Raw genomic sequence first — 12,010 nt, 5'->3', positions numbered from 1 at the left:
AGCCTCATGGAGACTGTAGTCAAAGAAGAGTGTTTAGGCTCTAAGTATGAGAAGATTCAAGGATTGTATTGACAAGAAAGCAAACATAGAATTTTTGTACAATGCAGAGAGATCAGAGAAATGGAAAGAGATGGAGACAAGGAGAGATAACAAGAAAAAGAAGAGACAAGGAAAAAAGTTGGGAGGAATCCTCAGAATCATGCAGCAAATCAGACAAAGTTAGCCCAGCTTCCAAGGGGCTAACCTGGAAAATGCAAAGCTGAGAAGAAGCCAAGACAAAATAAGCCAATAGACTGAGGAGTGGCCCACCGTGCTGAGTGTCCTGCAAGGCGTAAATGGAGTTGACTCATAAAAGATCTATGGACACAGGACTACAGCTTCTGAGGCCTCTGAAAGAAGTGACATTGTTCCAAGGTGTCCAGACCAAAGCGTCACCTCTGTGATCCAGCTTGAGATTTGTTTGTGGCTGAGAAATATACTGCCATCTACACACAGGCAGTGTAAAGTCTAAAAGGAGCGACACTGCCTGTTCCTGAAGGAATAAGGAGTGGGAAGAGAAGAAAGGAGAAATGCAGCAGGAAGTGTCAGTCCTGCACTGGCTGCAGGTCATGACCAGTCGGGAGCCACACAGAAGATGTAGGAGAGAACAAGAAACCCCTGTTATCTTCTGGTTACTCCTAGATATTCCTTTTTCTCCCTGCTGGTTGCCCTGCAGAATGTGAAATGGCACAAGAATTCAGGATGGGGACCACAGACAGACTAGCTGGTGAGTAAACACAATGCTGCCATCTCTTGTGAATCTAGCCTCTTTCTTGCAGTGTTTTCAAGATCTCAATGGGCTTGAGTGAATTTGCTCCTTGAATTAGTGGGGAAAATGAGACCCAAGGGTTGTAAGATCCCCATGACCTCACACAGGCGAGGGGTAGAATTCATGTATTCTCTTGGTTTCCTAGTTGGAATATTTGCAAATTTTTTTTATTCAAGGAGAAATTGAGCAGTCAATGGGCTATCAAATGCACAGTCATTATCCAGTTCAATTTAATTCAGAACACATTGATTAGAGAGCTTCTCTATGCTGAGCATATGACTAAACTAAAACAGAAGAATCATAGTTCTGGTGAAAAAAATATCTTTTTATGAACAATTCCGGCCAAGATGGGTCCTCAATATGTATGAGAAATAGCCAGAAGTTAAGGAAAGGAGATATTTAAAAGGTGTAAGATGGGCATTTAGAAATATGTTTGTATTCAATGTAAATAGAAAATGGGTACTGGGTGCAGTGGCTTGCATCTGTAATCTCAGCACTTTGGGAGGCTGAGGTGGGAGAATCACTTGAGCCCACGAGTTCAAGACTAGCCTGGGCAATATAGCAAGACCCCATGTCTACAAAAAAAATTAAAAATGAGTTTCAAAATGAGCCGGACCTGGTGGCACATGCCTGTAATCCCAGCCACTTGGGAGGCTGAGGCAGGAAAATCTCTTGAACCCGGGAGGCGGAGGTTGCGGTGAGTAGAGATCACGCCATTGCACTCCAGCCTGGGCAACAAAAGCGAAACTCCATCTAAAAAAATAAAAATAAAATAAAATTTAAAAATGAGCCAGGCTTGGTGGAGCACACTTTAGTTCCAGATGCTCTGGAGGCTGAGGCAGGATGATTGCTTGAGCCCAGGAATTTGAGGTTACAGTGAGCCATGATCACACCTCGGCACTCCAGCCTGGGCGACAGCAAGACCCCATCTAAAAATTAAAAATAAATAAAAAGAAAACTGTTCATGTGACATTATGGGCATTAGTCACTTGTTGAACATCTACTGTGTGCTTGGCACAGTCCCAGGGGCAGGGGACATGGTGGGGAGGGGGGGTATGTCATGTCCCTGCACCCAGGAACTCTGAGTCCTGCTGAGCAGACAGGTCCACAGCTAGCATAATGTAATGTGATTGGGCCTTCACCCAAAAATATCTCCTTCCCCTACCCACTCCATTTCTTCCTACACCCACCCCTGACCCAAACCGCATTCAGGGCATTCCAATCCAGCTCATGATTTTCAGCCACACGGCGAGGGGATGAAGCCATTTCAGGTTATGCACTTGATCCCAAAGAGTTGTTTGTGCTTCGCTCTCTAAGTGACTCATAAGCAGAATTCAGAGAACTGTTCTCATTAGAATCTTGTTCCCTTTAATAATCTAGTCTTCAGCCAGGCAGGGTAATGAATTGTTTCGGCATCTGGTTCTTGTTGCTTTGGAGACCACAGGAGAGGCGGTGGTGATGGCCCATCGCTTCAGCCCTGTGGCATCCCCACAGGATCCATGGGCATCAAGGTAAGTTTCAAAGCAAATGAAAGAGGCTTTCGCCAGGTGCAGCATAGGAAATCATTCCAGGGATGTGGTGTGGGCAGAAAAAGAAAAGCACCTACAGTAAATCAAGCAAATTGACAGAGGAAATAGAAAGGGGAATAAGGCTGGTGGAGGGAAACGGAGGGAGCACGCAGTCCTGCTGGTGAGTGGACACAGTTGTGCCCCCTTGAGACCAGAGAAACCTCCTGAGGGCAGAGGGCCTTGGAGACCAATGTGAATGACTGAGGCAGGTTGTATAGGATATCCAAGAACCAGGGAGGAAGGAAGGGAAAGGGAGGTTTGGATGCAATAACCAGCATCAAACGGGGGAGCCTCCAGGCAATGGCCAAAGGCCAGAAGCTGAGTCTAAAATGCTGATGGGGGACAGCACCGAGAAGGTCACCCCTAGGAAGATCCCAGACCCTAGGATACCTTTCCCGTAAAATCCATCCAGGATTTCAGAGTGGTCTGAACGTGAAGTTTTATCCACATGTACCTCCAGCAAGGCCCTCACAGTTGGGAACAGGGAAAGAGCAGGGAAAAAGAAATGAGAAGACTTGGGGTTGAGTGCATGGAGCTGCCCCTCACCTGCTGTGAGGTGCAGAGGGGGCATTTCACCTCCCTACACCTGTACTTCTCCCACTGCACGATGGGGATTGTGATGTCTGTTCCCCTCTCTCAAGGTTGTTTGGGGCCTCCATTTGGATACAACACAAAGTACTTTAACAAGTATTTTGTAAATGGTGAAACAATGAACATCTATAGGGATTCTGTTTCCCTCCTCCTCTTTCTCAATAGACAAGGTGGTTTTACAATGGCAGGAAGTGAGTTGAGCTTCTTTGGCAACTCCTAGTTTATTAAAATTGCCAGAGTCCTCAAGCTTCAAGATCCTGTGAGATACTAAAGAACTTTTATTCCTTGTACCACCCTTTGTGGCATAAATTCTCAGAAACGTTTCTTCTAACATAAACATACTCATTTCCTTCAAGGAAAGGAATCAAAACAATGGGGTCATTATGATTCTATCATCCTGTTGACAAAATCTGAGACTTGGCCTCTGTAAAGCACAGTGGTTAAGAGCACAGTTGCTGGAGGCAGGCTGCTTGGATCTGAATCCTGGCTTCACCACCTAATAGCTGTGTGTCCTTGGGCATGTTACTTAACCTCTCTGAGTCTTGGCTCCTTGTCTGCAAAATGAGAAAACAATAGCATTGGCTTTCTAGGATTGTTGTAATGATTAAATGAGTTTACCCATATGACTGTAGCTATAATTTAGACCAGCGCCTGGCTCATAGTAAGAGCTTGATGGATATATGGTTCTATGACAATGATGATGATGGTGAAGCTATATGATTTGATGATGATGATGATGATTCTGGTGATGGTGATGGTAATGATGACCTGTGTGGTTTCCAGGGAAACTCTTCACACATGACAAACACACAGATGCGCGTGCACACACACACGTACTGTCTCATCAAAGCTAATCTTTTAATTAGAAATGAGAGAGCACTGGATGTGAACTTAAGAAACACAGGTCAATCACCCTGGGGCCCCACTGACTCACTTTATGTCACCAGCAGAATCCCTTAACCACTGAATGACTCACCTTCTCTCTCTCTCCCTTAAATGGGAAGGACAATGCTTGCCTACGCCATCATGGTGCAAGAATAAGTGGGTTTATTTTGTTAGACAGCTTTGAACTTGTTGGATGAAAGGAGCTATTTAAGTACAAAGGAGATGAGGGCAGCTGGGTCAGGTACTAAATTAAGACTAATCGAGATGGCTCTTCATTATTGAGAGCTTCTCTTGGGTAGGTGCCCAAGGGGTGTGTCACGTGTGCCAAAACAGTTTTACCACTTGAGAAAAAGAACAGAGGAGGGGAGGGCGTGGCAGCCTCTGACCCTTCTTGGGCTTCCTATGCTGGAAATCCCAGTGTCTCTCAAGCAGATCAGTCCTATGTACATGAGCAATGACCAACAAGTAGGACGCTGGGCTTGAGAGCAGTTGGAGGCAGAGCAACAAGATTCTCACTTAAGCTCCCTCCAGCCTTGGGGCTCGGGACTGTGGTCACTCAAGCACCACACCGCTGTATCAGGAAGACCTGGATTAAACCAGAACCAGCTGTACTTGTAAATTTTTCAGCAAACTACAGTGATTCAGAGAATTCACAGAGGGAAAGGGAAGACCAAAACCAGCTCCTAAAGTAGATTTGGTGGTTCCACTTCAATGCCTGTGGTTTCACTGATCAATAAGACGTAGAAAGCAGGGACGCACAGAGTTAGGGGGGCTACAGCCATCTCAACCAGACCCATCAGTTCCCTAAGTGTTCCCCTCAACATCCCCATCAGTGATTCTGAAGCCTCTGCTTGTCTCCAAGGATAGGGAACTCACTGCTTCTCTTCTCTGGCCAGCTGTGATGCTGAATTCTAGGGATGTGCTGATTCTCAGCCACGGCTATCAAAATATGGAGCTTTTGATTCATGTTCTACCATCTGCAAATTCCAAGCCAGACAGTTGCCATAAGGACTCACCAATGGGGGTTACTGGGGAGGTTGGATGGGTCAGCTTGTTTGGGCCTTTCTAGACTGATAGAAATAACTATCATGTAACATTTTCAGAGTTTTGCAATGTAAAAGAGAAAGGCTCTATCCTGATCTGATGGTATGAGGGATTCCTCACTGGAGGACATATCAGGACGGCAAGGCCAGCCCTTTCTGTAGAGGGTCTAGCTAGTCAAGGGCTCATTCATCAAATAAACCTCCTAACCCAGTGTTTCTCAAACTTGAACCAACATCAGAATCACCTGCAAGTCATGCTAAAGCAGAATGCTGGTTCAGTAAGTCAGGGGTGGTGCTCAAGAATGTGCATGTCTAGCAAGTTCTCAGGTAATGCCAGTGCTACCAGCTGGCGGACCATGCTTTAAGAACCACTGTCCTAGACCTTCTCATGTTTAATTTGTTTCCCCCTCAAAGCTTCCAAAGAACGGGCTTTGGATCTGGTTCAAAGAGACTAGGTTTCAAGTCTTGACTCAGTCACCAACTGAGAATAATAACAGCTGCTTCTTCTTTGCAGGGCTGATGTGGTGCCCTGTGACACAATGTCGGCGAAGCCCCAGCCAGTGCCTTGCTCATAATGGGCATGTCATCCTAAAAGCTCAATTTAAGTTACCTGTTCTGGGGCTTCTGATTCATGTTCTACTGTCTACAAATTCCAAGCCAGACAGCTGCCAGGACTTACCAGTGGAGCTTACTGGGGAGCTTGGACGGGTCAGGTTGTTTGGGCCTTTCTAGACTGATAGCAATTACCATCAGTTAATATTTTCAGAGTTTTGCAACGGTCTGTGATGCCGCAGATTTGAGCTCTTCCTTTACACAAGGACCAGGTGGCTTATCCAGATGAAAGGGAAATTTTACTTAGCGTCTATATTTTAAAAGCTCTATCTGTAAATCTGTCTCCAAATACACTTGGTGAGGTCCAAGGTTGGGTATCTCTCCTCTGTGCCACTTTGCCGCAGTCCCATTTTTAACTCTAGCCTTCACTGGCTTTGCCATCTCCCAGAACCACTCTGGTGAGCCAGCCACAACCCCCGTCTACAGAAGCATGTGGCTCAAGGAGTTCCCAGCAAGGCTCTCAGCATGGGATGGAGATGCTGAGGCCGGACTGCACTGGGCTCATTCTGCTGCAGAAGCGAAGTTTAATAGCAAAATAAAAACAAAAGTGCCTGCCCCATCTCAGAGAGATCAGGAGGCAACAGAAGAGAGAAAATGGAGCACTTGGGACACCTTGAGGGGAAGAAACAAATCCAGCCATAGGGGCTGAGCTGCTGGACTCAAACACCTATCCACAGAGTGGCACTGTCTCTCTTCAGTCTCCTGCCTGGCTGGCCAGGGAGGCAAGGCCCAGGTAGCAGGCCTGCAGAGCAAAGCCTAACAAGCTGAAGACACCTCCCCTTTCCCAGCACCTCGGGCTGAGGAGTGTGTCAGTATCCAGTTGATGAGCAGGGCCCATGGGTGGCCCGGGAGCAGGGGGCGCAGGCTGCAGGGACTGGACTAGGAGTGCTGAAGGCTGGGGTTGCACACGGGTTGCAGGGAAATCTGCATAGAGAAAAAGGGTGTTTGAAACATTGGCATGAGAAGTATGTGAAAGACAAAAGTATATTATAGACACTTTAGAATTAAAGTGCAAAAGAGGACCTTAGACCTTAGAGGTCCCTCTAAGCCTGAAAGGGGCAATGACGTGCCCATAGTCCACAGTGGAGCTGGGGCCAGAACTCAGTGTACCTGTGTGCCAGGCCAGGGTCACGTCCCATATGGAAGGAACACAGCAGAGAGAAAGGCAGAAAGGCCAGAGGAACAAGAATGGCCCAGATGTCAGCCACTGATTCCATTTAAACACAGCCCCTCATAGTGTTCCTTAGTGCTTAGAGGGGTATATCAGCCCTCTGACCCTTTTCACAGGGCTATTGTGGAACTAAAATGAGTCAGTGCACATGCCCTTAGCAATACTTTAAATGCTATGAGCACAAAGAATACTCATTACTGGAATATTTCTTCTGGAGAGAATTTAGCAAAACCTGAATGTGCTGGGCATTCAGTATTTTAGCCCTCTATGGGAGTAGCCAGCAACTGGGAGCACAACGTGGTCAGAAAACAAATGCCATGACCTGAAAACTCCTGTACACCCTCACCTACGCCTAGGCAGGCATTAGCTCACCAGGCCTAGTGGTAGCAAGTTTGGCTCCAAAGATGGGATCTGCAATGCCACCCCCACCTGGCCTCCAGAGCTCCTTTTAGGTCATTCCCAAGAGAAGTTATCTGTTTTTGCACACGGTGTTGACATAGACAACAACAGGGTACGTACTTGCAGTCCTCACTCTCCAGAAGGTTCCGGTATGTGGCAATCTCATTCTCCAGCCGTGCCTTCACATCCAGCAGCACCTGGTACTCCTGGTTCTGTCGCTCCAGGTCAGCCCGGATCTCAGACAGCTGTTCCTCCACATTGTTGATGAGGCTCTGCATCTGGGCCAGCTCTGTGCCGTAGCGGTCCTCGGCTTCACACAGGGAGTTCTGTAGACAGTCCTTCTATAATATCAAAGAAAGGAGGAAGCAAGTTAAAAATCATGGATCTCCAACCTCTTAAGATTGTGACACCCCAAGACATTGCCAGGTCCAGAGAGCAATCTAACTCCCTTTAGCTGTCTTCAGCCAGAATAACTAACACACTTCATGGTAGACCTTTAAGATCAGAGCCCTCTGACCTGAGTTAATGTTGATTCACTCAGCATCCACATCTACAGGGAAGTGCTTCCAAAAGAGTTGAAACCAAGGTTTAAGCTGAGTCCGTGGTTGGTATTCGAGGCCTGTACTGACCCCAGAGAGCTACTCATGGGTAGTGGGAGCCAAGCTGGGTCTCCCATGCGTGCAGAGGGACTCACCAGTGTGTGCTGAGCCTGAAGCTCCACCTCCAGGGCGTTCACCGAGCGTCTCAACTCCAGGATCTCTGACTGGCAGCACTGCAGCTCCTCAGAGCAGGACATGGCCTGCAGGCTGATGCCTTCAGACTGGAGCATAGAGAAACATGGTCACCTACCTGCCCAGATGGAGGCCAATCCCCGCTGCTTAGCAGTCCCCCTCACCTGGGCTTGGAACCACTGCTCCACATCCTGGCGATTGGTCTCCACCATGGCCTCGTACTGGCCTCGCGTCTCCCCCAGAACCCTACTCACGTCAATGGTGGGCTCAATGTCCAGCTCTATCCGAAGCTTGTCTCCCAGCTGACCCCTTAGAGTGTGGGCTTCCTGTAGGCATCAGAGGAGTATGACCCGCCTGCAGGGCCCCCAACTGCCCTTCACCCAAACTCTCAACTCCCACTTTCCATCCTCCCCAGTAATTTCCCTGTGCTCCTCTGAAGATAAACCGCTGCCTGCACCAGCCTAGCAGCTTCCAGAAGCTGTGGATGAGAAGGAATCTCCCACCAAAAGCCAGAGCTCACCTGCAAAGCTTCAATCCCAAGCAGAAGGAAGCCTCCGTTTTTTCCCCCCAGATGAGCCTGAATTCACCTCCAGAAAGTCTCAATGCATCACACCAAGGGTCACACACCTGCTCATGGTTCTTCTTGAGGCAAAGCAGCTCCTCCTTCAGGGACTCCAGCTGGGCCTCCAGGTCACACTTGGCGAGGGTGAGGTTGTCCAGCACCCTGCGCAGGCCACAGATGTCAGCCTCCACCAGCTGGTGCAGCGAGCGCTCTGTCTCGTACCTGTAACAGGGAAAGTGCAGGAGTGACAGTTAGAGGGCAGGAAGGGGCACCAGGACATGACTCCCAGCTCGCAGCTGTAAGTCCACTGGCCTGCCCTTTGCCATCTAATTGTGAGTTGGCTTATCCTGTGTAGTGTGCTCAAAGCCCAGGAAGCAACAGGATGTTCCCCACTCAGTCAATACTAAGCACCTGAGATGAACCAAGGGGAGCAGCTGGTACTGAGGATACTGTGATGGACACACAGCCAGCACCTGCCTTTACACACAATGGCCCAAAAGGGAGGTGGCAAAGTAACCAGGCATTTGCAACACAGTGCAATCACTGCAGGCCCCTCTCTACAAGCCCCATACCCAAAGGGACCCTGGATTCCCTATTAGAGTAAAAGCCACATTGCCAGCATGAGAGGAAGGAAATGGCTTTCTTTAGCTCTAGAAGAGTGAGACTTGCACAGTGCCCTGAAGAAAGATGGTAAAACACAATGTCCCTTCCAGCACCCAGGGTAGACCCTCCTCAGGTGGTGTCAACCCTTTGACTTCCACATGTTTTCATCTTAGGCTATGGAGCATGATTTCTGCTATGAATTATCAGCACTCACAAATTAATCAAGCTGCAGCACAGAAACATATCCTTATTAAGGCAACAGTTTCACAGGAAATTGCTTCAAGAAAGGAAAATTTGGTACAAAATTTAAGGCCAAGTCCCAGCTCTGCCACTCAGTACCCACATGGCTTCTGGCAAGTCACACCAGCACCCCAAGCCTCAGGGTCCCCACCTGTGGAGGAGATTCTATCCCTGCCCGTCTGCTTCACAAGTTGCTTACCAGGTGGATGATGCATTCTAGCACATGTTGTAAACTGTTAATGCTAAACCACTGGAGAGCGGATAGTTTTTCAGGATCTTGAGCTTAATGCCCTTTGTTCTCTTCTGCTATAAATACTGGGTTGGGGTCTGGGTCAATGACATCCGATGCCACATGAGACAGAAGCAGCCAACTTGGCATTGTCCCATCCCCATCCAACCCCAACTCTCACTTGGCTCCTTCCCATCCCTGTCCAACCCCAACTCACTTGGTCCTGAAGTCATCTGCAGCCAATTTGGCATTGTCTATTTGCACAACCAGCCTATTGTTCTCCGATTTGGTGCACAGAATCTGGGGTAAGAAAGTAGGCTCAGTAAGTGTCTTACTGATCCCAGAGACACCTATAGCCTCAGGTGAGAGGAAGTTTTATTGGCTGAAGTTGAACCTACAGCATCCACCTGGACAACACAAACTCCCAAACATGCAACAGATGCTTTTGTGGTGTGGGAAGGAAGATGTGCAAGAGACTTCTTGGAAAAGGATGAAGACATAGAGTCAAAGGAACCAGGAGATGGAAGACAGTAGCAAACTGAACATATAACAAAGACTTGCTTTCATTTTGCCAGATATGATGCTTAGCCCAATATAAATAAGAAGATCTGGCCGGACGCAGTGGCTCATGCCTGTAATCCCGGCACTTTGGGAGACCAAGGCAGATGGATCACCTGAGGTCAGGAGTTCAAGACCAGCCTGGGCAACATGGTGAAACACCGTCTCTACTAAAAATATAAAAGTTAGCTAGGAGTGGTGGCGCACACTTGTAATCCCAGCTACTCAGGAAGCTAAGACATGAGAATCACTTGAACCTGGGAGGCAGAGTTTGCAGTGAGCTGAGATTGCACCACTGCACTCCAGCCTGGGTGACAGAGCGAGACTTTGTCTCAAAAAAAAAAAAAAAAAATCTAGGCCACAGAACAGAGGACTGGCTATGAATGTTTTAGATAAAGTAGGATCTGTTCTAAAGAAGATCTTTCCTCTGGTTGTCCAACCTCCCCACAGGTCTTCTCTGAATCTAGCCAGGTTTCTGTAACCCCTATTTTGACATTCCTTGTCTTCTTGTCTCCAAAACTAAGATGTAGGCTCTTCAGAAGCTTTAACTGGATAATCAAAGGTGACAATAGATATGCATAAGAGGTTGATGCTGTTGTGTGGATAGACACTGCCTTGGCAAGGATGTTAGGAAATATTCCTTTTGCCCTGTTTACTGCACCAGAAGTTTCAGTATACTGCAACTTTCATAAACTCAGCACGGTTTTTGCATGGTTTTCATGAAAATAGCATGATTTTTGTGACTACGATTTAGGAATTTTATGTGCTGAAGTTAAGTAAGCATGAACTCAGAATCCTAGAGTGATAAATTCTACATCTCATCCTTTACAAATTCCCATTCACCTTCACTCAAGAGATTCTCTTCCCACATTAAAAGAAAAAAAAAATCCACTGCTGCCCCAGGGTCAGTAATCTTTTTTTGTAAAGGGTCAGATAGTAAATACTTTAGGCTTTGCAGACCCTACAGTCTCCATTACAATGACTGAACTCTGACACTGTAGTACAAAAGCAGCTGCAGACAACATACAAATGCATGAGCATGGCCATGAACCAATAAAACTTTATTTGCAAAAGCAGGTGGTGGGCCGGATTTGGCCGACAGGCAGTAAGCAGATTCCTGACCCCTGATCTGGTGCACCGCAAACCTCACCTTCTGCTGGAGCTCCTGGATGGTGCAGAAGTAGGACTGGTAGTTTGGGCACACGCTGGACTCGTGGCACTTGCTCCTCTCATGGAGTTTGGTCTCCAGTTCTGCATTGTCCCACTCCAGCTGGCGCACCTTCTCCAGGTACTTGGCCAGGCGGTCGTTTAGGAACTGCATGGTCTCCTTCTCGTGGCCGTTCAGGGTGTTTTCGCGGTAGGCCCCACAGATTCCGATGTTGCCAGGAATGTGGCAGGTCCCTGGCAAGGGACAAGTGGTGTGGCAGGTTGGGGGCAGACAGAGACTGAGGCGGCCCAGGGGAGTCGACCCCACACGGACTCGATTGGCATGTGCCACATTAGCCAAGAGGCACAGAGAGGCAGCGTTGGCCTCTGAAACCTGCCCGCTGAGGAGGGAACTGCAATGGTCAGAAGTCATGGTGCTAAAAGGCAAGATCCTGCTTTGCCCACAGTTGGATCTGCTTGACACCAAAATCTTCCTTCTCCTGTAGACCTTATATAAGCCTTAGTGGGTGTTGGTGCAAGAAAACTGGCATTTTCCTCATTAATATTTATGTCAATTGTTATACAATCACTCTATTAGTCAGTGGTTTTTGTTTCCTATAAAGAGTTAATGAGCTCATGAAAGAGGCCCTAACCTCTTTCTTCCCATCACTGCAGGGTCCTGGAAAACAGAGAAAACAAGGTCTTCTTCAAGCAGCCCACTTTCTGTGGCTGTGAAATCTTTCCCCTTCTGTCAGCTTATGTCTATGAAATAATCAAGAACTAAAGGCTCCTAAAATGTCCTGCAAGTCTCTCTCACTCCCACATTCTTTTCCTACCTCTGAATGTTCCCAATGCAGCAAAACC

At 47.7% G+C, this 12,010-nt stretch overlaps 1 protein-coding gene across 1 annotated transcript; it reads right to left on the bottom strand.

The window, feature by feature from the left end:
- Window positions 1–6,316: 6,316 nt before the first annotated feature.
- LOC100973858 (keratin, type I cuticular Ha7-like) lies at window positions 6,317–11,579 on the bottom strand. Its single transcript, XM_003813834.4, has 7 exons — window positions 11,151–11,579; window positions 9,660–9,742; window positions 8,436–8,592; window positions 7,973–8,134; window positions 7,772–7,897; window positions 7,198–7,418; window positions 6,317–6,431 (listed from the first exon to the last, which is right to left on the bottom strand). Exons 1-7 carry the CDS (start codon window positions 11,577–11,579, stop codon window positions 6,317–6,319), a joined length of 1,293 nt encoding a protein of 430 aa, XP_003813882.4.
- Window positions 11,580–12,010: the final 431 nt, after the last annotated feature.

The sequence above is a fragment of the Pan paniscus genome, chromosome 19 (assembly GCF_029289425.2).
Source record: "Pan paniscus chromosome 19, NHGRI_mPanPan1-v2.0_pri, whole genome shotgun sequence".
NCBI classification, from domain to species: Eukaryota; Metazoa; Chordata; class Mammalia; order Primates; family Hominidae; genus Pan; species Pan paniscus.
The sequence above is the reverse complement of the archived record's forward strand: the minus strand, read 5'-3'. Positions and strand labels throughout refer to the sequence as shown.